The 27,152-nt window shown below is 46.5% G+C and overlaps 3 protein-coding genes across 3 annotated transcripts; all 3 read left to right on the top strand.

Annotated features, from left to right (window-relative positions):
- Positions 1-76: 76 nt before the first annotated feature.
- On the top strand, positions 77-2,347 carry THITE_2122295 (uncharacterized protein). The gene is made up of 4 exons (XM_003656939.1): positions 77-385; positions 473-517; positions 585-790; positions 855-2,347. Exons 1-4 carry the CDS (start codon positions 260-262, stop codon positions 1,978-1,980), a joined length of 1,503 nt encoding a protein of 500 aa, XP_003656987.1. The 5' UTR covers positions 77-259; the 3' UTR covers positions 1,981-2,347.
- A 2,792-nt stretch (positions 2,348-5,139) lies between these two features.
- THITE_156792 (uncharacterized protein) lies at positions 5,140-5,628 on the top strand (the record flags this gene model as incomplete). The annotated part of the gene is made up of 2 exons (XM_003656938.1): positions 5,140-5,321; positions 5,565-5,628. The coding sequence occupies 2 exons, from the start codon at positions 5,140-5,142 to the stop codon at positions 5,626-5,628; spliced, it is 246 nt and encodes an 81-aa protein (XP_003656986.1).
- A 19,903-nt stretch (positions 5,629-25,531) lies between these two features.
- On the top strand, positions 25,532-26,943 carry THITE_163739 (uncharacterized protein; the record flags this gene model as incomplete). Its single annotated transcript, XM_003656937.1, has 1 exon — positions 25,532-26,943. The coding sequence occupies one exon, from the start codon at positions 25,532-25,534 to the stop codon at positions 26,594-26,596; it is 1,065 nt and encodes a 354-aa protein (XP_003656985.1). The 3' UTR covers positions 26,597-26,943.
- Between the last annotated feature and the right edge of the window lie 209 nt (positions 26,944-27,152).

Here is a 27,152-nt window from a genome sequence, read left to right as displayed (position 1 = left end):
AAGCGACTTGTTTGCCTATCAGAGTACTTTGGCATCGCGCAATTGTTTTGATTTCTATCTTTGTTTCGTTTACTACTTCAGTCCGCCTTTCTGACTTCACACGTTTTGTTGCTCCCCTTCACCCGGCTCACCCCCGCTGCAGTTCCGGGCCGTGCATGAACCACTCGGTGTGATAATACCCCGCGTGCAAAGCAGCTGACTCGGCTTTTCTGCCCCAGCTCCCAACTTTTTCAAAGTCAAGGGCCGGATCGACTTCGACATGGCGACCATAAGCAGTGACAAGGAGAAAGGGTCCAGCGATGCCAACCGCAGCCACGACGAGGTCGCGGGTGACATGCCCAATGACCCGGACGCCCATCTGTCGGCGGAGGAGAAAGCGGCGGTGGTAGGCCAACCCCCCCCCCCCCCCACCAGCCCACCAGACCCTTTCTTCCGCGGGTTCTTGTGCATGAAACTGACGCGCCTTTGCTAGGAACGGCGGTTGATCTGGAAGCTGGACTGGATCCTCATGCCGTGGGTGAGTACCTAGCCTCGGAACCCTTCTTGATGATGCCGCGGAATATATTGGGTTGACGCGGCAACAGCTCTGCTTCCTCTATCTCCTGGCCTTCCTTGACCGGACGAACATCGGGAACGCAAAGATCGCCGGACTGTCAAAGGAACTCGGTCTCAGCACGTCCTCCTACAATGCGACCCTCACCATCTTCTTCGTGTCGTATTCCATCTTTGAGCCGCTCTCCAACATCTTGCTCAAGCGGCTCCGCCCTTCCATTTTTCTCCCGATTATCATGTGAGTTCCCATCCGTACCTAACTCATGTGGGACCCCGTAATGCTCACCACTCGACTACCGCAGGATCCTGTGGGGCGCTAGCATGCTGGGCATGGGCTTCGTGCACAACTGGTCCGGCCTGATGGCCGCGCGGTGGTTCCTCGGCATGGCCGAAGCGGGCCTCTTCCCGGGCGTCAACTACTACCTCTCCTGCTGGTACAAGCGGTCCGAGTTCGGCCTCCGCGCCGCCATCTTCTTCTCGGCCGCCGCCGTCTCGGGCTCCTTCGGCGGGCTCCTGGCGGCCGCCATCGAGAACATGGACGGCCTGCGCGGCATCTCCGGGTGGGCGTGGATCTTCATCATCGAGGGCCTGCTCACCATCGTCGTCGGCATCGCGTCCTTCTGGATGGTGCACGACTTCCCGGACGAGGCCAAGTTCCTATCGGAGGACGACCGCGCGCGCGTCATCCGCCGGCTCAAGCTCGACAAGCAGGCCTCGGCCACGCACGAGGCCTTCCACATGAACTACTTCTGGCAGGCCGTGCGCGACTGGAAGATGTGGTGCGGCATGGTCATCTACATGGGCTGCGACATGCCGCTGTACGCCTTCTCGCTCTTCCTGCCCACCATCATCTCCAACCTGGGCTGGAACACGAGCGTGGTGCGGTCCCAGCTCATGTCGGTGCCGCCGTACGCCGCCGCCGCCGTGCTGACGGTCACGATCGGCTTCGTCGCCGACCGCACGCGCGCCCGCGGGCTGTGCAACATCCTGGTCTCCGTGCTCGGCGTCGCCGGCTTCGCCATGCTGCTGGCGACCGACGACGCGGCGGTGCAGTACGCCGGCACGTTCCTGGCCGCGCTCGGCATCTACCCCTGCATCTCCAACACGATCAGCTGGGTGGCCAACAACGTCGAGGGCGTCTACAAGCGCGGCGTCGTCCTCGGCTTCGTCATTGGCTGGGGCAACCTCAACGGCATCGTCAGCAGCAACGTCTACTTCAACAGCCCCCGCTTCCCCGAGGGCCACGGCGTCATGATCGGCTACCTGGCCGCCTGCCTCTTCGGCGGCTCCGTCCTCATGACGGTGCTGCTGCGGCGCGAGAACGCGAAGCGCAAGCGGGGCGAGCGCGATCACTGGGTGCAGGGCCTGAGCAAGGAGGAGGTGGAGAAGCTGGGGGACCAGAGGCCCGACTTTGTGTATACAGTTTGAGGTTGTGAGCTTGGGCGTGGTCCCTGCGTATCATTCACGGGAGCCAGCGGAGGAAGGTTGATGGGCTCATGCGACGCGCTCAGGGGCATCGTCGCTGCACGGCTATGACGGTGCCCTTCAGGCTCTGGATTTGGGCCGGAGTAGGGCGGGGCCAGGCTTCGCTTTTCTCACTGGGGCATGGCATCTTGATCGGGACGGCCTTTCTTGTGCTATATTACGGTGGCCTGAAGGCCGTAGCGGCTGTTTGGTGGGAAAAGCAATCATCCTTTATGAACTGCCCGTAATCTCCGTCCGTGCCGTACAGTCTTGCACTCGCCAGGTGTTTGTTTCACCTTGTCTTCAACTGGACCAACATCGTATGGTCTTGGCAACCTCCTGGAGGTCCGTCAGTGATACATTTCTTTGAGTGACATCACCGCCAAAATACCCCCAAAGATTTAGATGTCCTGTGTGCTCTTCAGTATTCCGCTGCTTCAGGTACTCTGCGTCTAGCAGTTCTTTTCTTTTCTCCCTTCGTTCTCGGCGCATTCGCGAATCCAGCGCGTTCCTCCGTCTCGGGCCGTCTTGCCCGAGCTTGGCAGGAGAAAAAACCCATCAGGGCTAATTAACAACTGTCTCATGGAACTGCTCCAGGGCTAGTTATGTCATGTGCCACGCAGGCCATGCGGCCGTGGATCCACGACCGCTGAACCACTCGTGGTGCCAGGCGGGCCGCCGCTGAGGTGGGGGGTGCCGGCAGTTCTGAGTTCACAACCGACCCGATCGGATGATGCAGTGTCCCGTGCCGGCCGATCCGCCTCTCAAGATGGTCAGAGTTTGGCAGTCTCAGATGTCTTTGGACTTCTGCTGTATGTCGAGTATGTGGACCGTTTTGGCTCGGCCGAACGGACGGTGGGAAGGGGCCGTGGAGGACAGCGCCCGAGGTCGGCGAATGCCGGGTTCCGCTGGAGAACGGTGGATGGACGGAAATGCAGGTCCCTTGCGTCGAGGCGGGCGCGTGGCCGAGGTGTGGAATTGTTCTTTCTTCTTCTCTGATCTCGTTGACCTGTCGTCTGCAAGCTTGTTAGTCTTCGGCCCACAGCGCCTCCTGGAGACCTGCGGCAAATCCTAAAACACCTCAAGCAGGCCCTAGTCAGAGCGGTTGAGGTCATTCCCATCTACACTCATGTCCGAGGAGATGTCGTCAGGCGGCCTCCTGATGGCCACAACTTGGTGTTACCAGCGGGGTGCTTCACCATGCTTCCGACACGATGCTGCAGTTTGCGTGCGCATGTATGTATACGTACATGCTCGGGGTAATATATTTCTGCCTCAGAAAGATCGCCTGCCCGTTGGGGGATCAGAAGGCCGGCCTGGTGGCGGCAGGATCTTTGTTTTGCCATCACCCCGAAATCAGGAGCCAGGGAGGAGTGTGGTCTCGGACGGCGTGGAATGTGACAAGATAGCAGCGGACACGGCAGTGTGCGGTGTGGCTGGCGGGCAATGCGGTATCACTGCGCTGGCAGGATCGTGATCCCGCGGGTGTTGGCAGCCGGTCGATACGATATGACGAGGGCCCAGGGCGACGCGGCAGCTTGACAGGGGGCTGTGTTTCTGTGCGATTCATTTCTTGCTCTGTCTTGCCAGCCGTTGGGCATATGTCGTGGGCGTCATTTTGCGATGTCTCTGTGCAACGCTCGTACGCCCCGTTTTGCGCTGTGTCACGGTGGCGTACAGCGATCTTCCCGGCAAAGCCCGTCACCGGCCGCGCCGTCGGCACGTTCGGCAAGACGGTCCAAGTTGGACAGGCCAAAAGGCGGTCGATCCTGATGCGCAGAAGCCCATATTGACACCGCCTTGCCTGCAAGGGCCCCAGCCGTGATGGCTTCCAGGTCGTTTTCGGTGACGGTGGGATAAAACGACAAGTGACTGTTGCTTCAACGGGCTTGACAATTGGAGGAGGCCGGTGAGACGCTCGCAGCACCCGACTTCCGGTCGCCGGGCTGCATAATAACTCTGGTACCTTATGTACTCGAGTCAGTTCATTCCCTCTTGCTGCCCGACTCAATGCCAACCCCAAGGCTCCGGGTTGACGGGACAGGGGCATTGAGCTATCTTCTCTGATTTTTCTATGATGATTGGACTACAATGGTTGACCGAGCTGCAACTAAGACCAGGTGGCATGGCTGGCGGCGAGGCTAACAGGCCGAGACCACCAATGCCGAGGGAGGCGATGCAGTCTGCATCCATGTGCATGCATGGGGGCTGTGGCCCTCACAGCTGCAGCACGCAGGTGCATTGCATTCACCGAGAGCCCAACGTGGACGGCGCTCACCATGCCCAGGAGCCAGGAACAGCGTTGTGATTCATTGAGTGGTCAATCCTGTTCATCCAGCTGCGTTCCCAAGGATCCGACACCGGGCCATTGGGCATTTCGCTTCCAGAACTGCGTCTGTAACGTGGAGGTTGTCAGCGCCGAGCCCGGACCTGGCTGATTTGAAACTTGCGTTCGCATCTACATCCTGTCATTGGCGATGTTGGGCTGCGATACTTTTGTCCCTGGCTGGTTTGGCTTGTGACAGCTTGGCCGTCAGGTGGAGCAAAAAGGGGGAAATCGAAAATTGCATGCTTGTCCTCGGTGAGTCATTGGATCCCATCTGCAGCGAAGCAAGGCAACCAGGAAAGAGAAAAAGAAGGCAGACAATTCAACAGTTCGGCGATGAACGCCGGCTTCACCGCTCCGCCCGCCATAGCTGCTGCTCGAAATTCGAACTTAATACTTAATGTACAGCCCTCTGCCCCCAATTGAATGGAAATGACGACTTTAATCTCCCTATTCCCCTTCGGTGCGAATTCACTGCTATCCGCCCTCAATTTTCACTCTGTCTAGCTCACACTCCTCATTGTACTCTGCGGACAGGCTGGTGATCTGCCAGTATTCAGGAGTGGAAATTCCAGTATTCTGCTCGCCACAATAGTCAGTCTCTATCACCCCGGCCTTGAGAGCCCGCACTTATAGAAGACTTTGTCCCAACTTCAAGACCTTGTCAACTCACATCCGAATCTCCAACAGCACAACATCGACAGAACCACGTCTTCTCCTGCGACCTGACCACAAAAATTCAAGTCCGCACCACCGAGAACCTACGTGAAGAAAGAGAAGGAGCTCCAACCACCACAATGTCGGACAAGGACGCCAAGACGCCCATCAAGGACAGTGAGAAGGCCGGCGTCATCGTCTCCGACGCCGCTGGCGCCAACACCAGCGCCCCTGCATCCGGGACGGCCCCCAAGGAAAGCAAGCCGCAGGCTGTCAGCCGCAGAAACAGTGGCGGCAACTACATTTGCGGCTGCAGTCTTTGGTATGTATCTTGGCTGGCATCTCTGTCTTTCCTCTGGATGTCAATGGGCTTTGTTTGCTCTCAAGGTTATGATCGCCACCCCTTTGACACCGGCACAACAACAAGTTTCTCAGACTTGTTAGCCAGCAAAGTCCGTTGGCTGTGTTGCCCAGCGGTTGTTGCGGTCTTGCTTTCTGTTTGGCCTACCTACCCCTTTCGGTGCTCCTCAGGATGGGTCATACACTGACACTCGGGAATAACCAGCATCTGCGGCGGCGCGGTCGAGTACCCCGGCGATGTTTGCTACACCTGCATCAAATTCCACTAAAAAAAGCATTCCAACACTTCCGCGGGTCAAGGGTGTTCAAGGATACATCAACGGTTTTGGGACGGACTTCGGCTCGGGCGCACTGGGGCAACTGGTACGGAACTTTAGAGTGGCTATCGGATGGGCATACGGCAGGCTGTTTTTCGTTCTCCGGTTAGGAACAGAATCGATGTTTTAAGCTCAACTTCAAGCGGACCCGATGGGTTTGCGCACACAGAGCTGACTTTGTGACTGCCCATGATGGTTGATACATACTAAGAACTGCGTTACTGGTCCGCTTCTGTTCGGTCCCGACCTAGCCGAGGGCGATACGAGCTGAATGCGAATACAATATAGCCTCGAGTTCTTCGACGGGGAGCAAACAAGCGCTACACTCGCTCGTAATGGATGCCCGGGGATCGCCGACGAGGAGCTACTGGTTGCTGGAAAGTCGCGGCGTCAGCTCGGATGAGGCTACTTCGGATTCGACTGCCTAAGGTACCTGAGCAATTTGCCCTGTTAAGTCTGACCTGCTCGAGGATGTTGTCCTGGATGCGTCCTTACTAGCCTCCCTGCTTCTCGCCCACCGCAAACAACACTGATGTCCACCAACTTTGGGCAGAGTGATAACGAATGTTTGAAGTTGGCCGCGCCCCATGAAGAACCGAGACACTGGCTGGTTAGAGCAGTGGTGTTGTGCATCGTAAGCACTAGTGTACCGTAGCGGGAAAATGTGGGAGGCATCAAGGCTGATTGGCCTTGACCCAAGGACAACTAGGCTTGTTGAGTGCAACTGGCCTTGAACCTGCAACTAGCCTTGAACCATCAACTAGCCTTGACACTCGCCCCGCATAATCTTGGTATTTGATTGGTCGGAGAAATGCTCAATGACGCACCCACTGCGAAGCATGCCCTCACCGCTTGCAAGACCGCTAAGGTCTCTGTACCTCAGCCACAACACCACCACAAACATCGCGTACTGCAAACAACTGAATAGAACTGATCAATTGAAGGCCTTACGGGTTACATAGGATAAGCTAGGTATCTTGCTATAAGGTAAGGTAAGGCTATTAACGTGTACTAAACGCTATAAAGCAGTGATAGGATGAGCTCAGGAGTCAGGAGACGCCCTGGAAGTGCTCAGAATGGCCCATTATAAGACTGCCTACATGCCCATATATACAGCCAACAAAATAATGTGAGAAAACAGCTAGACACGAGACTCCTTCGGGCCTTAGTAGTAGCTAGCGCGGTAGCGGCTAGCCCGCTCTACATAAAGCTCTAGCGGGCTCATATAACCATCTTCCATAGCGCTGTCATCATTGACTATAGGAGTAATAGGGCAGGAGCTAAGAGACTAGGACTCGATTATAAAGCTTAGGCTTACCTAGCTATCGTCTATCGTCGCGAAATCGAAAGTACCATCGTAGCCAAAGTCGAAAGTGCTATCGTAGCCAAAGTCGCCTCCACAGCTACGACCAGCTTCGTCAAACTGGCTACCTATATATTCGTCACTAGGCATAGGGTTGCTACTATCGTCACCAGGTTCTCCACCACTATAGCCAGCGCCATAGCCACAGATAGTAGTACCACGGCTATATATAGCAGTGCCACAGCTATATATAGCAGTGCCGCTACTACAGCGAGTCGAGCTACTACAACCGACAAGAGAGCTTAGGGGCGGGAATGAACTATAGCCAGCTATAGGAGTAGATATCTCGATATCGGTAGTATACTAGCTTAAACGGCTCTATAAGCGAGTCGATATACGTGAAGCTAGTCGGGGTATAGCTATAGATAGGACCCTTAGGGCAGGAGCTATAGCGACCAATATAGGAGGGCCAAATGTAGTGGACATCCTAGGGATAACGGGAAGAGGGATAGCGGTGACCTTGTACAGTATAGGCATACCTATAGCGTAAATAGTCGTGGTCAGGGGCATAGATATAGATATAGGCGTAGTCAGAGCTACTATTATCGTCGTTGGAGCTACCGTTATTATCATTGGAGCTATAGTAGGCGTAGACGTAATTAGAGCGTTAAAGGCTAAACCTAAGGGTCTAGGAAAAGGGCTTAGGCAGAAAGCCAAAGAATAGATATAAAGCAGTGACTCTAGGTAGACCGACTGCCTATAGGTCTCTAGGTAATTAATACTAGCAATATATAGTAGAGGCTAGTCCTCCTAGGAGGATAGTAGACAAGAAGAAGTATTATAGCTAGCGCTAGCGCCAAGTGCACTATATATAAAGAACATCGAGTTAGCTAAGGCCTCCTAGCTACTCAATATAATAGGCTATTTACTAGCTATAGACTCGCTAGCTATAGGTTCGTTGGCACTAATAGTAGATGCAAACAGTGTACCAAGCTCTTTAAGAGAGTATATAGGCTAGCTATAGAAGGCGGTCGACGATCTAAAAATTGAATTAGTATAGTATACCTCGCAGTAAGGCGGAGGCTAGGACAACTTATAGACAGGCTCCTTAGAATTTAAGTCGAAGGGTAGAGGCAGCAAATAAGATATAATGTACTCCTATAGTAGCTTAGTAGTAGCAAGGTTAATATCGTACTCTTATTCCTAGCTATTAGACATCTTCTTGATCTAAGTAAAGTGCTATAGCTCAATATTCTTAAAGTTGTTGTATACCAACAAGCTCTTGAAAACGTAGTCTATAATACGCTGCTAAGTATCATTAGTCTTCTAATTGTCGTTCTTCTTAGCCTTCTATTATTTGCCTACATTTATAATCTCCTTAGAGATTATAATAGCGCTAAGCTCCTTTATTATCGTAGTAAATATAACCTTAAGGAAGTAGAAAGGCTTATATAACCGGTTGCTAAACGTCTAGTCCTAATCGATAATCTACGTAAACTACTTAAACACCGATTTAAACAGATCTTCGTTAATACAATTATAAATCTAGTTGTATATATAGTCAATATATTGCTAGTCAATTAGGTTGTAACCCTGGCTAGGGCTCTAGTTAGGCACCTAGCGCCTAGGGTTAAACTGGAAGTCGTTAAGGAAGTCTCTTAGCCAGATATATATAAGAGAGTACATCTGTTTATATAGCAGTTGGTACTTATAGCTACTATATATACCCTAGGTATAGTTGAGAAGAGTAGAAAATATAGTAGTAGATATATCTACCTCCGGAGTATATTCGGCGACAATAGCCCCAAGGAGCTTCTAAGAGTTGTATACAAATAGGATTTAGCGTACTATATAGTTGATATTATACTTTATAGTGGATATAACGTCGAATATAGGCTTCTTTTGATTGGCCTAAAAGTTGTAGAAAACGCGAATTTCGATATTGACAACCTACTTGAAGCTTATACAATAGATTAGGAGGAATATATTAGAATAAAGCTCCTTCAACGATTTGTTAGCCTTGTTGGCCAATCCTATAACCGTCGTGCCGCCTCTACTCTTCTTAGACAAAGTAGTACTAGCAGTAGGCGTTTCCTATATACCGGTAGAGCCTAGAGTCGCTAAGGCCAGCTAGTCGGAAAGGCCTAGGTCCTAAACAAGGAATAGGTCAATAGGAATAGTGGCAGAGGCAGTACCCTATAACTATCGTAGGTTAAGGTAATTGCTACCAAAGATACTATCTAGGTATATAGGCTATCTCTTACCTTAGCTTGGCTACGTAGTGTACACAAGCTTCTAACTACGCTAGTTGCTATACAAGAAGGCTGAGGTAGGCCACCAACCACGGCGCCCAATACGCCATAGCCAATAGGCAAGGCCTCGCACTCGTCGTCGCTCATAACTTCTATAATACAGAGAGACAAAGGAGGGCAATAGGTAATATAAAGAGACGACGAAGGCGATATATACTATAGAAAGGAGGGCGATATACGCTATAGCAACTAGAAAAAGCGCGAAGAAGGCGACCAACGGGAGTAAGAGGATAGAAAAAAGCCTACTCGCCCAAAAGGTTCTATATAAGCTTCACGTTCTTATACCGGTTGCCAGGTAGCAGACCTAGAAAGCGATTGTTCTTAGGGACCGTAGGCGCTATTAGGTGAAGGTCCCGTCAAAGAAAGAACCACCTCACCACTCCTACCACCCAGTAGTGCCTCTGCTAGCACTGCCGCGACTAGATTCTAAGTTCCCTACCTAAAACTGAAAATTTTTCCTTAAGTCCCGTCAATCACTGCTAGATACCCGTCTCCCAACGCTTTTTTTCCCTTAAACCACCCTCCGCTTCTAGACTAGTAAGCATCTCGCACTTCTCTTAGCCTAGGAATCAACACCCAATTTCTTTCCTGCTTTCCACTAATACACTATCAATTATAAGCCTATAGTCATTAAAAAATAGATTAGCCAAAAGGTCTAAGGTCGAGAAGAAAACTAGAACCTACCGCTTATAAGTAGTGGCTTAGCTAGCAAGCGTTTAGCCTTACTACTAAGGAAGGCAATCGCGATAATCACAATAACAGCGATAACCACGATAGCTACAACGATTGCAAGGGCTATAACAACTAGGAAGGCCACGATGGCCATAAGGGCCACAAGGGCTACAACGACTACACCGTCTACAACAACGACGACGGCCACAATAGCAATATCTTAATAACCGACGATAGCGACAATTTAGCTTCATCTCCTAGTATAGGTACTAAATACCTCTAGTCGCTTAACCCCAATGTACTAATGTATAGGGTATATCCTAGTAGTATCGACGATAACGATATCCTACCTATATCCAATAGCGAATCTAACAATAGTAAGTCATTGCATTAAGTCGTAGCCCCGATATAGCCGATCGATCAAGCGGGGTAAGGTCAATGTACTAACCTCGATTATATACTAGGCATTGTCGACGCTAATGCTATTCGTTATAGCGATATCGAAGACATTATAGCTTACACTGTGCAATCTGCCCTCAACTCTGACAAAGTGCTTAGCGCCACAGAGTACAAGGAACGTATTATCGAGGATTTGTTTAAACCTAGAGACAAGCTCGACAACGAATCCCTACCGTTTGCCGATGTTGATACTAATACCGAGACTAAGACCCTTGATACCAAAACACTTATAGCTAAATCTAAGGTAGTATCTATACCCAATGCCGGTGCCGCTCCTAGCCACCTTCGCCCAAATACTACTAACGATATCTCTATACTTGTTCTAATACGCTAGAACAAGTCTATTAACATCTCTAGGTTTAAAAAGGCTTTTACAATATTCGCTAAGCTAACTAGGTTAAGCCAATAAGACTAGGCCTCTCTTCGAGAGATCCTGTTTTTAATTAGGGGCAAGGACAGCGAACTCCCCCCTATAATCGAGAGCCTACCCTAGTAGCTATCTACCCTTAAGGATCATATATATAGCTAGATGCCTATAATGAATATATATAAGGCCGACATCCTATTGAATATCCTTAAGCTCCTAACCTTACTCGCTAGGCTTAAGCTAGAGGAGCGACGACGGATCGAGGCAATGTACATCCACTAGGAAGCCAATACCACTACGGTTTCGGCTACTAGGGCTATAAACAAAATCGCTTAGGAGAAAGGAAAATAGAGCGCTAAGGCAAAGACCACTATAAAGGCTACTAACTAGGCTAAGGCGTAGGCCAAAAAGCTCTAGGGAAAGTCTACTAACAATATCAATGAGGCTAGCCTACTAAAGATTATAATGTAGCTTACCTTTTTCGATCCTCCTACCCTATTTAAGAACTTTGTTGCATTAGATATTAGTTATAAGGCATATTCTAGGCCTAGCTTCTTCGTCGACGAGCCTTACAAATTGTTTAAGTCCTATATATAGCTCTCCTCGGTATAAACTACATCTAGTGAATTAGGGTGATAGACTGCCTAGACATAGGGACCCAGTTTTTTTTTTCTATTTGTTTCAACGCGTTGCATTCGTTGCTAGGGGGTCTGGCCCTCTGATCACATGTATTTAAGTGGACTGAGCCCATCTTCTTCGTCATTAAGCAAGGCATCAAGCAGTTGTCAATACACGTTCGTTGACACCACGTTGGTGGTTCTCCTTCTTCCAGGAAGGCTGTTGAGCCTCTCCTCTTGTTGTTCTACCTCGGTCTAGACGATAGGCATTCGAGCTATTGAGCTCTGACCGTATTCTTATTGTCTTTTGTCTTCCTACTATATCCCACTAGACGCACCTGAGCCACGTGTCTTCCTCTTGGAAGACATCCTTCCCGCCACTCGATACGTACTATCTTCATCCGTCCAGAGGGACACTGCATTCCTTTAGGAGCTATCTCGCGCGCCTGGTCCTAGGTGTGGTGGGGTAGGTTGGTGTGGAGGTTTTGCACTATTTCACTAGCTACTTCGCCTATATTATTCTCGACAATAGAACAAAAGGCCTTGCCATCTTTCCTTTGGATTGAGTATACTACCGATGTTATAAGTCTAACTGTTATCTCGATTATAGTAATATCCTAGACGACGACATTGTCAACACCTATATTAGCTAAGTATATAGTGTTAGCTTCGACCATCGCGCTAGACCCTATATATCTATAAAGGAGCTTTGCCTATAGATCTAAGAGGTATACCGATCTCACAGCTTAGCGCTTGCCAACGTAGAGTTGATACCACTATAAACTAGAACGGAGCTTATCCTATTAGCCAACCTAATATATATCCTAGAGACCAAGGTGTACTCACATATTTAAGTCTATGTCGACCGCCACTTCGGAGAGGAGCATCAAGACCCTAGCTAGAAGCTCCTAAAGCGACGAGACACCTATAAGCTACCTCCTAAGCTATTCCCTAAATATACTACTCCTACGTTTCAGTTCAAGCGATTATTAGAGGAGTACTATTTTGCTCGCTATATACTTGTTAGCAACGACGTTATACCTCTCTGTTATATATACTTAACTCGCATAGAGCTCAAGCTCGAATAGTAGGGCTAGAAGGTCTTCGAAGAGGACTAGGACCAGGATTATAATAGAAATATATAGGTGATTTCCTTCCTATACCTCGACTTTATTGATAGCTTTAGTATTTTTAGCAACTTGTATTACACCCTTATAGGCTTCTACTTTATACTAGCTAGGTTAACTAAAAAGGAGCGCTCTCGGCTAGGCAGCATCTTTCTAATTGTCCTTAGGTAAGCTCACTCTCTATCGTATATATACCACTGTACTAACAACCGATAGACTATATACCTCTCGGTTTAGCGATATAATCAAGGCCTTGAAGACGATAACGCTTCTCGACGCTAGGATAGTAATAGAGATCGATAGTAAAGAGGTCCAACTCTATACGTTCCTAATATATTATATTAGTAATATACCTCAATAGGCTGAGAATTCTAGCTTTAAGGGTCCTCGAGTATATAAGTTCTATCGATGTTGCTTTATATCTGCTAGACAACGCGCCGATCACCCCAATATCTTGATCAAGTTCAATATCATTACCTATAGCTGTTTCTACTACTAAACGCTAGAGATATAGAATATACTAGAAAACAGTATAAAGAATACGTTAGAGCGTAAATGATACTGCTTATAGTAGGGGATAGCCAAGGAATTGCTAGCTTTTACCCAACTGTCGTCTACGCTAGACCTTGTTCTCTCTTAGCCAATCGATACTACGTACTTAGAATACAATGGCCTTAGCAACCTAATACATTTCTTACTACGAGATAGCATTTTAACGAAGACTATATACGTCGAATATACGCTTTAGCTCTAATTATAGCTATTCCCACTAGGTTAGTTATAGCTAATATCGCCTATCCACTACCTCTCTAGCTATAAGATGTCGAACTATGCTTAATAGATTGTTATAATCTCTACCTTTCTATTCAACTAGCTAAAGCAAAGCTATATTAAACCCCAATTTTACGAAAAGGTCGAGAAGGCGACTAGTAGAAGAGACTCTATCGAGGTTATTGTTGAAACTATCGCTATAATTGTAAAAAGCACTACTATCTTAATAGGCAGCTAGGTAACTCTCGAGGATCAACGGAATATAGATTGAATTATCTATTGTACACGCTTCTTATTCAACCAACTATATCTGTTTATAGCGGTGACATCGACCGGATCTAGCGTATCTACTAGGGCTAGTACTAGGGCTAGCACTAGGGCTAGCACAAGGGCTAGTACGCCTATCCCTCCACTACCTACCGCCAAAGCTCTAGTAGATACTGTTGAGAACGCTGATTCTAGCCGATCACTACAGTATATGAACGACATACTACGCCTAAATATCTATATAGCGATCCATTTTCCGGCATTTGCAAAGGAGTATAGGTTGCCAGTGAACTACAACACATTGACTAGCGAGAATCTACACTAGTATAAACCTGGAAATTGATATAAGGCTAACTTGATATAATGCAACAGATACCTCTCTAAAGCCCTATACTCACCGCCCTATACACTATCCCCTGACTCTACCTCTGACACAACTGTCAAGAGCGGGGGCTCCTAAAAGGAAGGGGGTATACGTTGAAGTAACGGAGTACGAGCAAGGCATATACAGAGCACACGCTATAGGGTAGCTACGAGGTAGAGGGGGTGCAGGTGGTTGCATTGAACGCTAGCCTCCTTACTGCCTATAGGTTCTATCCTCCTTATCTCTCCTATTCTAGCTCTCGATCTTCCTTCGTATCGGCTAGCCTCTATTCCTAAGCTCGCAGATCCTTTCCTAGGCTATCCTATAGCGCCTATATAGCTCCCTAAGTACGCCTAATCCGCTCTATTGCCAACCTAATGTCTTAGTTCCCTATACTTACTTAGCCTAATGCCCTGCACTTCGCTTAGCTCTATATCCCTCCAATCGCTCCTCTAGGTGGCTTACATGATCTAGGCTACTGATGTGCGCCCTAGTGGCGTATATAGATAACCTATATAGTGCCCTATAGTTGGCTAGGCTACGCTAGGTACTAGATATAGGGCGAGGTGGTTGGGCCGAGGGTTGTACTAGGTGCCGAGGCGCGTTCCAAGGGCTATACTAGGTACTAAGGCGGGTCCTGTAGGTTAAGGTAGTTCTAGGGTATAATAGGGCCCTCCTCCTTTAAGGTCCCTAACCCTAGGGACTGCTATACTATAGCCTAAGGGGCATAGTAGTCGCGCCTTAGGGTTATAGCCTTATATATCTATCGGCGGACTATATAACAGTAGTTTAGGTAGCGTATATATAGCTTACAATCTTGTTGTATACGTAGTTCCTATCGATTGTACTTTGGCCTATAGCCTAGCCTGCTAGCGGCAGATCGTATAGCGGTAGTTTAGGTAGTATATACGTAGCTTACGATCTTCCTATATATATAGCCTCTATCGATCTAACTGCTCCTCTATATATACGATCTAGAGTAGCCTAGATAGAAGTAGCCTATTCAGATCTAGGGCTACCTATTTAGGGCCTATTTAGGCCCGAAATAGGAAGGCAACAATAGAACTAAATAGAACTAAATAGAAGGTATATATATTTGGGATAATAGTAGAAAAGAAAAAGGGGTAAAGAGTATACACTATACGTATCCTAAGCGCCTTTACTATATATATAGAAAAGGGGAATTGAAACTTCTACTAAAATATCGCAATATAAGAAATATAGGATTTTAAGCCTTCTAAGCTTAGACTACTTTACTAAATATATCTTCTAGACTCATAGCTCCTAGCCTTCCTTTCCTCCTTTTCTTCTTTCGCACTATCTTCGTAAATGCTTAGCCTACCTAAATGCCTAGCTTACTACGACGACAATACGATACTAGCCTACAATTACAATCGCGTATATACCCTCTACTTTCTCTTAACGCTCCCTCTAATCGTATATATATAGCTGACTTCTTCGCTCTATAGATAATTCGTTTTTTTAGCGTTCCCGCCCTCGCCTCTCCTTAGTAGGTCGCCCTACAATAGTTTAGTCGATTAGCAAGATAGCTCTCGATCAATAGAATAGCTCTAGCAATTCTAGTGTATAAAGGCTATATAGCTAACGAACTTACTACATAGTCGATAGGAAGAATACAATAGTACACTAACAATATAGTAGATTTAAATAACTTATTTATTTTCGGCTACGCCTTGTAAATGACCTTCAATATTGAGATATCAATAGATAGCGTAGGGCAGACGTTGCTAATACACTAGGTAGAAGCAATTATATTAAAGTTGTTCTCGAGCTTAGGCTTCTAGCCTATTAATATAGCGCCTAAAGAATACCCTTCTAACGAGGCAGAGTCGCCTACCGACAATACGCCTATAGCTCCTATAGAGCGTATATCTAATATAGCGGCTAGGCCTACTAACAACGACGAGAAAGAGGAGAAGAAGAAGGAGGACAAGGACAAAGAGATAGAGTCAAAGCCCCCGACCCTACGTAAAGGCAGCTTTAGCTATAAGAGAAGAGCGGTACGTAGAGAGGGTATAGATAGGGAGCAACGTAATCGCTAACAATATAGCAGCCTAGCGACCTTGACTCGACGCCTAAAAAGAGGGTTCCTATAGACGCTGCCTATATTATTCTATAAGTGCAGAGAGCACAATCGAAGTATATCGAAAGTATAGGCTATATATATATTGACAATAGTAGCTACCGCCGTTGTATAGCCAAGTTTTTCGACAGTAGTAGCGCCCCTATCTACTACTATTAAGCCGATATATATTTATATATAGGTTGTATATCCGTTGCGTTTAATATACTTATAGATTCTAGTTTATACTACGTTGAATGTATATAGAATAACTATACTTACCTAGCTATAAGTTGCCCTCCTTCTTTAAAGGCACTAACCTTAGCGCTTTAAAGCTGAAACCTACGTTTTTATTATATATATATTACACCGTTGCTAATTCCTCTAAAAAAATAAAGATTTATCCTACTACCTTCGCTATAGTTTATAGCTTTATTAAAGCCCTCAACAAAAGGGACTACCCTACTATCGACGAAAAGATAAGTTTTAAGTATCCCCCCTACGTATATAGTGTATATACTAAGCGTGTTCTAGCCGGCTACACTTATCTAGGGCGTCGTCGATACACTTACAGTAGCCTATAAGGCTATTAACAGTACCCTAGTCCCCCCTACTATCTGCTCTAAGAACTTCTTAGAGCAGTAGGGGGAGGTATAGAAGGCGGAGGGTATACTAAAGAGGTGCTTCTAGCGTTTCATCGGTACGCTTGTACCGCTTCTACCTTCTCCCTCTCCTCCTAGCACTATACTAGAGGAGGTAGTAAAGAGGCTAGCTAAGCTAAAGGAGCAGTAGAAGCGTATAGAGAGGGTAATAGTAAGTCTATAAGTCCGTTATATCTATAAAGCGTATATATAGCTAACAATCAAAGAATGAAATTTTAGTAGTAGTAAAGAGCTAGGATCCGCTATTAAAGGAGGGTAAGGAGGGGGAGGGGGGTAGTAAAGAGGACGCTAATAACGTATAGGTAGCCGAGTTTATAACGGAGTCGATCTAGGGCTTAGAGAAGGACTTAGTAATATAGGGGGTAGCTATTAGGTAGATAGGTAGCTCTTACATTGTTTTTTCTTTTTTTTTTCCTTTTCTTTTCTTTTTCCTTAATTAAAGCGCTGTTTAGCGCCCTCGTTACGTTCCCACCGCTTATCGCCTACACCTATACTTATCTTAAATATATACTTTATAAATATATAGTAAAGGCCTATTATCAATATACCTATACGGCTCCTAGGTGTTCTCCTCTAGTAGGTAGTTCTTCTATTTAATAAGGAAATACCTATCGAGAGGTAGCTCTATATAATCAAGAATAGCTTCGACCTCCTAATGCTGCTCCTATACAACGACTTGTATACGATCGCGGTATATAAGCGCTTCCTACAAGTTGCCGTTAAACAGTTCGAGCATCGCAATAGAGAAAATAGGGTAGAACTTAAATATAGGTGGGAGATCTAAGCAATACACCATCTTCTTACTACCTACGTTAGCGATAATTTTAAATAGCCTAAGATATTTATCTATAAGTTTACTGCTTAAGTGCCGCTAGCGAATATACCTTAAATCGACCTAAACCTACTAGCCAACTCTAAAGGTTATAGGTATACGCTTATAGTTATACCACTTTATATAACCTTCGTTGGCTTATACTAAGGCCTTATAGATTCTTACCCAATCCTTAGCGAGCTTCCTAGTACGCTCCTCTACAATAGGAACGTTGCTCGAGCTGTTCGTAAGTAGGTCTGCTAGATCGCGTAGGTAGTAGCTATAAAGGAGGTATACTAAAGTCGCCTTCGTAGCCAAATGCACTGAGATATTGTAAGTATATTTAGCTAGAGCCAACTTCTATACCTAGTTATACTACTCTTATATATAGTAAGTACATAGGTAATACTCTAACGCCTGATTCTACCTCTCTATCTAGCCGTTAGTCTAAGGATAGTATATAGTACTTAGCTTTTATATAATATCTAAGAAGTTGTAGAGTATACGCTAAAACCCACTTATAAACAAGCTCCTATAGTCGGAAACAATGGTTTATAGTAGGCCAAATGGTTGATAGATATAATCGAAGAAGAGGTAGGCAAAGGCGCTAGCCTAAAGCTACTTATATATTGCGATATAGAGGGTATACTTAGTAAACTTATCGACGATAACGAGGACAGCGTTATAGGGCTTGTAAATATAGGGGTCGATAGAGGTAGGTAGGCTAGTAACGAAGTCAACTATAATATCCTACTATAGATGCTTAGGAACTAGTAGTGCTATAAGCTCGCTATAAGGGCAGTAGGTTCTCGCTTTCGTATAGCTATATATAATACATTCTACTATATATTGATCGATCTCCCTATATATATCTAGCCAGTAGTAGTAGCGTATTAGACATTTGTAAATCTTCCTAATACCGCTATAGCCACCTATTGTAGCGTTATAGTAGTATACTAAAAGCGTATACTATAGAGCTATAGGCATATAGATCTAGCTGTTATAACGTAGGATACTATTATCGCTACGCTTCTACTACCTACGTATATAAGCTATCTTCTAAACGCCCTTAGTCACCTAGGGATCGACTTCCTATACCTAGATTAGTTGCTACTTAAAAGGCTAGCCTTCGTCTTCTACTAGCTTCTTAGTAGCAGTAGCGACGTATAGGCGGTAATTAGGCGTATATATACCACTAGCTAGACTACTATAGGCCATCTAGTCTAAGGGGAGTTGCTACCTAGGCCCTAGGTAGCCAGATTCCCTTACATATATTTCCTAGGCCTCTAAGGAGCTACGCTCTAGCGATAGTTTACTAGGTCTATCTAGGCTATAGGTGGCATTTCCGTCTATACTATAGTTGACCAGTGGAAAAGCGTTATCTAGGCGGGGCCTCTACGCTACTACCTCTCCCTCGTCTCTAGCTATAGGCTTATAGTAACGTTTACCGCTATCTACGTACTACGAGACCTCCTAATAGCCCTCTTCGAGGTGTATATTAGGTATAATACTCTTATTAAACTCTCACTTATATAGCTTATATATATCCTCCAACTCTCTAAGGCCTATACTAGGTCTTAGCTATATAGCTAGAGTAATAGCCCTAACTATAGAGCGGTGCCCTAGTATATAGTCCTTTCCTATAGCAATACGCTCTTTTAGGAGTTGTAGTAGTAGGTTCTTAGCGCCCTCGTCGCTAGGGCCTTCTGCTAAGTCTAGTCTTCGAGAAAGTCCGTTAGTAGGGTTCTATAGGCTAGGGCGATACTTAATAACGAAGTTAAATTCTATAAGCTTATTGCTCTAACGTAACTACTATATAGAGGGCTACTTCTTCGTCTTTATATACTTGAGGTTTAGGTAGTTAGTAAGGGCGATAATAGTGGTCTATAAGTATAGGAGATAATGCTGCTAGGCCTAAAAGGCGTCGATAAATGTAAATAGCTCCTTATTACTAGTGCTATAGTATATTTCTTTAGGGCTAAGTTTATAGGAGTAGAACGTAATAGGGTGCTACTAGCCCTTAAATAGTTGGGAGAGGACTATGCTAATAGCGAACTTCGAAGTATCTACCTCAACGTAGGTCGGAAGGCTAGGATCGAAATAGCGTAGGACGGGCGTTTCCTAGAATCTACACTATAGCTTATAGAATATATTGATCGTATCCTATATTATCTCGAAAGTACGATTGCCTTAGAGTAGGTTAGTCAAAGGGATATAGATCTTCGAGTAGTTGTAAATAAACTTGTAGTAAAAGCTAATAAACCCTAGGAATATCTAGATATCGTAAATGCTACGAGGTAGTGGCCACTGTACAATAGCTTTAATATACAATAGTTCTATCTTAATGCCCTCCGAGGTAACAATGAACCTAAGGAATTCGACTTCATATATATAGAACTAGCACTTAGGGAGGTTAATATAGAGGTCGGCTTTTTATAACCGTTCTAAAACTTTATATATATACCGCTTATACTTAGCTTCGTCGTTACTAAAGATTAGTATATTATCTAAATATATAATATAGATAACGTTAATAAAGCTAGAGAGGGTGTAGTTGATATAAGTTTAGAAGGTTGTAAGTACGTTAGCTAGGCCTATCGGCATTATAATAAACTCGAAGTAGCTATAGCATATACAAAAGGCGGTCTTCCACTTATCGCCCTTATATAGCTAGATCCGATAGTATATATCCTTTAAATCAAGCTTGGTATAGATCTTTGTAGAAGATAGGCGATCGAGGATCTTACTAATCAGAGGAATAGGAGTATAGTTCTTATAGGTAATATAATTAAGTATATAATAGTCGACAACGAGGTGCAATTCGCTTCCCTTCTTTAGAATAAACAGAATAGGCGTATCTATGGGACTAGTAGAAAGGCGGATCCACTACTTCTCTAGAGCCTCTATAAGCTATTTATATAGGGTTTCCAATTCCTTTTTACTAAAAGGGTAGATCGGCCCCTATAGCGCGATCGTACCGTCTTCAAGATCGATACAGTGTTCGAGCGTAGTATAGTAAGGTAGGGGAGGTTGATCTATAGTAGAGAAGAGGTCTTAGTAGACCTTATATACTTCTAGGAGCTTAGGAGTAGTAGGTTATAAGCCAACGGTAGGCGAGTCTTCTTTAGCTAGGTCATTTAGGTTAGCTAGGTCAGGCAGTTTAACTAGGTCGGTAACTAGTATAAGCATAGCAATAAGGAAAGTATTATCGCTCTAATCCTATTTAGGCTTAATTTATAAGCTAAGGTAGCGCTTTAAGTTTAGGTAAGTCTAAGTCTTCTTATAGTAGTTGAAGAATAGCTTAGCTATCTCTATCTAAGTTTAGTCTAAAAGGATTATAAATAGCTCGATATCTACGACTATAAAGTATAGTAGATAGGTCTAGGAGTATCTAAGGTAGTTAGTAATATAAATATATAGAGGGTATACACTGTACATTAGAATAGGTATATTGCCAATAGTAGTAAATCTAAGGCATTGAATAAACTTAGTCAACTATAAGTACTTAGCTAGAAAGCTACGACTAATTATATTGTAATCCAACCTAATATCTAGCATTGCTATCGTAGGCTTCTAATTCTTATCTAAGTATATAAGGACAGTGCTCTCGATCTAAGACGACCTAGGCCCCCTAAGTTCCTAGACAGCGTTAACGCTATAGTTATATCTAAGCGGAGCAAGGTTCGGATTATTCTAGTTATTCGGATTTAAAGGCTCTAGGCAACGAACAACGGTATAGCCTATACGCCTATAACGATAGCAGATAGCCTTAGGGTAGAATATAGAGATATAGCCAACTTCGTTGTAAATATAGTAAACTAAGTACGACTTAGACGTAGTAGCAGGTGCTATAGTAGTATCTAAGGCAGGTTGCTAGGGTATAGGCTACGTAGGAGGGAGCTAGGTAGGTGTAGCTATAGGTAGGACAGGCTGAGTAGGCAGGGCAAGAGGCGGGGTAGGCTAGGTAGGAAGGCAGTTCTTAGGGCAATTGATATAGCGATAGCCCTCCCTACTATAGGTGAAATATCGAACAGGGCGCTAGAAAGGTATAGACAGGGCGTTAATAGGACGTAGCAGCTATAAAGCTATAGGGGTATTGTTTAACGAACAAGGGTAATAGTAAGAGGTACTGGCAATACATTGACTATACTCGATATAGCGAGCGAAGCTTATAAGCTACTAGAATATAGCGAGTAACTAAGGGGAGTAGTTGAAGATAAAGCTAATCTCTAGATAGAACTTCGGTAAGAGGGTAACTATATAAGTAGGTTCATCTTACTTCGAAGGTATATCGACAATTATACTAGTAAACTATTTAACGAACTCTAGGACAGTCTCGTCTTTATACTATATAAGGCGCTTAAGCTCTATAGCTATACTAAAGATATATAAATTGGGATTAGATAGTTTATTTTAAAGGAATATAACGAACTTGCTCTAGGTAATAGCCGAAAGATGGAAGTTAGGATCGGCCTCCTACTTCTAGATATACTTTACCTAGGCGTTCTTAGGTAGACCTCGAAGGTAGCTTGCTATATATACAACGTAGTTACTACTATTGAGCGAGTAGCCTATAAGCTAGAAGTTGGTATAGCAATCGTATAGGAAGGCCTAGAGTGAAAAAGCATCTTTACCACTATATATAGGGTACTTCAAGCTAATAGTACACTAGAGGGGAGCTCCTATAGTACTAGGAAGGATCGGCAAGGGCGTAATAGGAGCACTAAGCTTAGGATTGGCAGTAGATAGAACAGCATCGATAGCAATAGGTATAGACATAGGTATAGCTATAGATATAAGCGTAGGCGCAATGGCTATAGGTATAACCTTAGGCGTAGCAATAGGCGTAGAAGCAAGTATAGAAGCGGGTATAAGTATAGGTATAGTAATAGATATAGTTAGTACAGTAATATTAGTAACCTAGGTAGCAAAAGGGTTGGAATTTAAAGAGGTAGCGCCCTTAGCAATATATATAAGCTAGGCATTCTAGTATAGAAGCTATATATACTAAGCTTATAGTTGGAGAATAGCTTAACGATAGTGTTTAAGAACGATCTTAGCGCTTAGACGACGCTCCTCCTTAGTAAGATCGTACTCCTAGGTAGAGAGCAGGGGGTCGATAGGTGCTATACAAGAGCTATTTAGATTAATCTAGATATATTAGAAGCTCTCGCCTATAGTAGCGTTAGGCGTAGACGGTACAGAGAGGGTATATAAAGAGGTTAGATCGATAGAAAGTACTTAAAATTATAAGGGTATAGGGCTTTGTTTAAATATAGCGTAGACGTAGGTCTAGGCTATAGCTTGTCTCTGCTAGTTCAACTCCCTAGGGTAGGATAAAAGCGTTCAACTTATTAGGAGTAGGGGCTCCTAAAAGGAAAGGGGTATATATTAAAGTAACGGAGTATAAGCAAGGTATATATAGAGTATACGCTATAGGGTAGCTACAAAGTAGGGGAGGTATAGGTAGTTACATTGAACGCTAGCCTCCTTACTGCCTATAGGTTCTATCCTCTTTATCTCTCTTATCCTAGCCCTCGATCTTCCTCTATATTAGCTAGCCTCTATTCCTAAGCTCGTAGATCCTTTCCTAGGCCATCCTATAGCGCCTATATAGCTCCTTAAATACGCCTAATCCGCTCTATTGCCGACCCAATGTCTTAGTTCCCTATACTTACTTAGCCTAATGCCCCGTACTTCGCTCAGCTCTATGTCCCTCTGATCGCTCCTCTAGGTAGCTCACGTGATCTAGGCTACTGACGTACACCTTAGTGGCGTACGCAGATGACCTATATAGTACCCTGTAGTTGGCTAGGCTACGCCGGGTGCCGGATGCAGAGCAAGGTAGTTGGGCCGAGGGTTATGCCAGGTGCCAAGGCGCGTTCCGAGGGCTGTGCCAGGTGCTGAGGCGGGTCCCGCGGGTTAGGGTGGTTCCAAGGCATAACAACAACCCCTAATGCAACACTGGATACAAGTATATCGCTAACAGTTTTACTATAGGTACTTTAAGACCTATATATATGAAACGAACTATTTGAATATAGAGAAAGTGCTCCTAATAAAAGTCAACTTTCAAAAGACGATCTAGCTACTATTATATAATGCCTTTAAATATAACGACCTAGAGCTGACTATAGAGATATAGGCATTGTACTATATATGCCTAAACCTCTTCTATAAGGTCCTATTATACGCTAATCGCGATAAACTAGATACTGAATATAAAGCGGTTGTCGAAGACTATAAAATCAACATCGACTAGTCTACCGATACAATGTACCTTAAGCCGTTAGCTATCAATTATATCCCTACTTATAAGATCAATATTGGGCAAAGATATATAGCTAATAATAGCAACCGTTTACCCTACTACGTAGGCGAAGATAGAACTACAATAGTATAGTGTTAGCACCTCTATTTAGCCTACTAGTATAAGTATAGCAAGCTAGCATAGTACCTATCTTTCTTCGAGGACTAGCTAATCTAATAGTATTAGAAGTTCGGGTTTACTAACAGATATATTATATAATACGCTCTTATTATAAAAGCTAACACTTCGATATTTATACTTCTATATTAGGGATTCGAATAATCGCTTCACTTTCAGCGCTAGCAATTATATACAATTCGAATACGAAGGTTATAATCGGTTTAGTCGTATAAAGCATATCTTCGTACTTAATCAACGTAAGGACTAGTATATCTTTATTATCCTAATACCCATTATATAGACCTTCACCCAATATAGTATCCTAGACCTAGAGATTATAAAGGAGAAGTATAACGAGGCCATTATTATAGGAGTTCCCGCTATTAAGCCTATATGCCTGTATATAGTTCGAGTCGCGAATATTAGAACGATATAGGTCGACTAGAACGTCTATACATTGTAAGCTACCTAGGTAAGTCGTCCGCCTATCCGTTTAATACCAACGCTTCTCCGAGGCAGAGGTATTGAAACCAAGCTATATCTATAGCGTTTTCCTTGTAACGCTAACCTATAGAGAAACGGCAGGGCGTCTTCTCGTAACGGAATACGGACGCCACACCTAGCAACCCTAAAGAAACCCGACCTATCGAAGCTAACCCCAAGGTGTAGGCAGAAGATAGAACGTATCTATAGATATATATATTCAGTTGTGTCATCGCGCAAGGTAAGTCCCTAGTCGGTTTAATGGATTAAGTCGCACCGGCTAACCCTATATATAGACAGGAAAAAGTTTTACTGCACTGGGTATAGGCCAGCAGGATTGGGTACAACGCAACAGAACAGCGGGTATACGCACTGGGGGTGCGCTAGCCCCAGGTGCTACAGGCTAGGGCCCTGGCGGTGGACAGTGGGTATCAAGGCTAGTTGCATATGTCAAGGCTAGTCCAAAGTTCAAGGCTAGTTTAATGTTCAAGGCTTGTTGCCAGATTAAGCCTAGTGTTGAGTTTCAGCAACATTTACTGGTCTAGGCTCAGAACCCCCGACAAGGCTTGACACCCACCACAGAACCCCGCTGCGGTAGTTTCCACTGAGGTTAACGGCGGCAACTAAAAGTTAGCGTACCTAGCCTCAGCCTGGGAACCAGTAGGGACAGTTAGTGCAGGTTGCGGCATCAAGTTGGGAACCAACCAACTGACAGCGACAAGACGGCATTGGCATCCGCATATGGGTATTCCCTCTAGTTGTCTGTATTCGCCATGATCTCCCCAAGAGCTGCTTACCCGGTTAGCCTGTACGGGCCGTAGTACAGCCAAGGTTGCCATGGCTGGTCTCGAGCTGGCGAAAACGGGCGGAGAATGGCCGCCAAGATTCTCCCTCGGATGGTGTAACCGTCCTTAGCCGGGGTATCCTAGTCGCTTCTCTCAAGGCTGCTCAGTGCGAGCTGCAGAAGGCGGGGCATCGCCTGCCCTTCGTCGACACCACCATGATCTTCTTCGACATCTCCGTCCATCGTCTTACTCTCCAATGCCCCCCCCATACATAACGGCCCAGCCGCCCTTCGCAAGCCGCCAAAGCCAACTTGAGTCTACCAGCCCAGTCGAGCCACCATCATGCCGGCGCCGTTCAACCTCGCCGTCTTCTCGACGAAGTCCTACGACCGCGAGTACCTGACCCGCGCGCAGCGGTCCTCCCCCTCGGCCCAGATCGCCGCCGTCACGCTCACCTTCCACGACGTACCGCTCAACCCGGACACGGCGCCGCTGGCGCGCGGCGCCGACGCGGTGTGCATCTTCGTCAACGACGCGCTGCCGGCGGCGGTGCTGGAGACGCTGGCGGCGCTGGGCGTGCGCGCCGTGCTGCTGCGCTGCGCCGGCTTCAACAACGTCGACCTGGCCGCGGCCGAGGCGCTGGGCCTGTGGGTCGCGCGCGTGCCCGCCTACGCGCCCGAGGCCGTCGCCGAGTTCGCCCTCGCCCTGCTGCAGACCGTCAACCGCAAGACCCACCGGGCCTACAACCGCGTGCGCGAGGGCAACTTCAGCCTCGACGGCCTGATGGGCCGCACCCTGTGCGGCAAGACCGTCGGCATCGTCGGCACCGGCAAGATCGGCATCGCCATGGCCCGCATCCTGAAGGGCTTCGGCTGCCGCCTGCTGGCCGCCGATCCGTTCCCCACGGACGCGTTCAGGGAGTATGGGGAGTATGTCGAGCTCGGCGAGTTGCTGGCGCAGAGCGACTATGTCAGCTTGCACTGTCCGCTGACGGAGCAGACGAGGCACATCATCAACGCCGAGACGCTGGGGAAGATGAAGAAGGGCGCCGTGCTGGTGAACACGTCGCGCGGCGGGCTGGTGCACACGGAGAGCGTGATCGCGGCGCTCAAGAGCAAGCATCTCGGCGGGCTGGCGCTGGACGTGTATGAGGGCGAGGGCGGCCTGTTCTACCAGGACCACAGCGGCGACATCATCCAGGACGACCAGCTGATGCGGCTGACGACGTTCCCCAACGTGCTGCTCTGCGGGCACCAGGCCTTCTTCACCGAGGAGGCGCTCACCGAGATCGCCGAGTGCACCCTGCGGAACCTCGACAACTTCCTGAATCGCGTGCCGTGCCCGAACGCGCTGGTCAGGGAGGGACACTTGCTGGTCCGGCGGGACTCGCTGCCTGTGCGCATCTGATGTGGACACGGTGGGACAGCGCTACGTTCTGCGGCGATGATGCGAGTATTGCGCTCGAGTGGCATATTCCGGCCTTTTCTTATACCCTTCTTGATGACAGTAGGCTTGTGTCGTAGACAGCCGCCCCAACCGGAATATTGGGGATGATTAGGGAGGTACTCGCGCACTCGTTGATGTAGAAAGTCACCACCCCATGTACACTACAACGTGGTGCGGTGGCGGACTAGCTACTGGCAGAGGCAGGAGAGGAGCCGCTCACTGGGCGCGAGGTTGTATCTCTCCTTCAAGTCGAGCTATCCTAACAGCTCCATGCAACCAGCAGCTTGTGTGGTTTGCCCGAAGACCAGCACTCAGGGGAGAAAAGCCCGAACAAATGTCTGGCTGGCAAGATGTGTCTTGGTCCTGCCGCTCAAAGTAGCGGCCCATCCTATGTTCGACATCAAGAACAAAACCATCATCAGGTCGAAGCTAGTAAGCTAGTATACTCCACCGTCCGAGGACGGGAGGGTTGTTGTGGGCCGGCTGGGATGCGGGGACCACGGCAGTGGAACCATAG

Source organism: Thermothielavioides terrestris, chromosome 5, assembly GCF_000226115.1.
Source record: "Thermothielavioides terrestris NRRL 8126 chromosome 5, complete sequence".
NCBI lineage: Eukaryota > Fungi > Ascomycota > Sordariomycetes > Sordariales > Chaetomiaceae > Thermothielavioides > Thermothielavioides terrestris.
The sequence above is the reverse complement of the archived record's forward strand: the minus strand, read 5'-3'. Positions and strand labels throughout refer to the sequence as shown.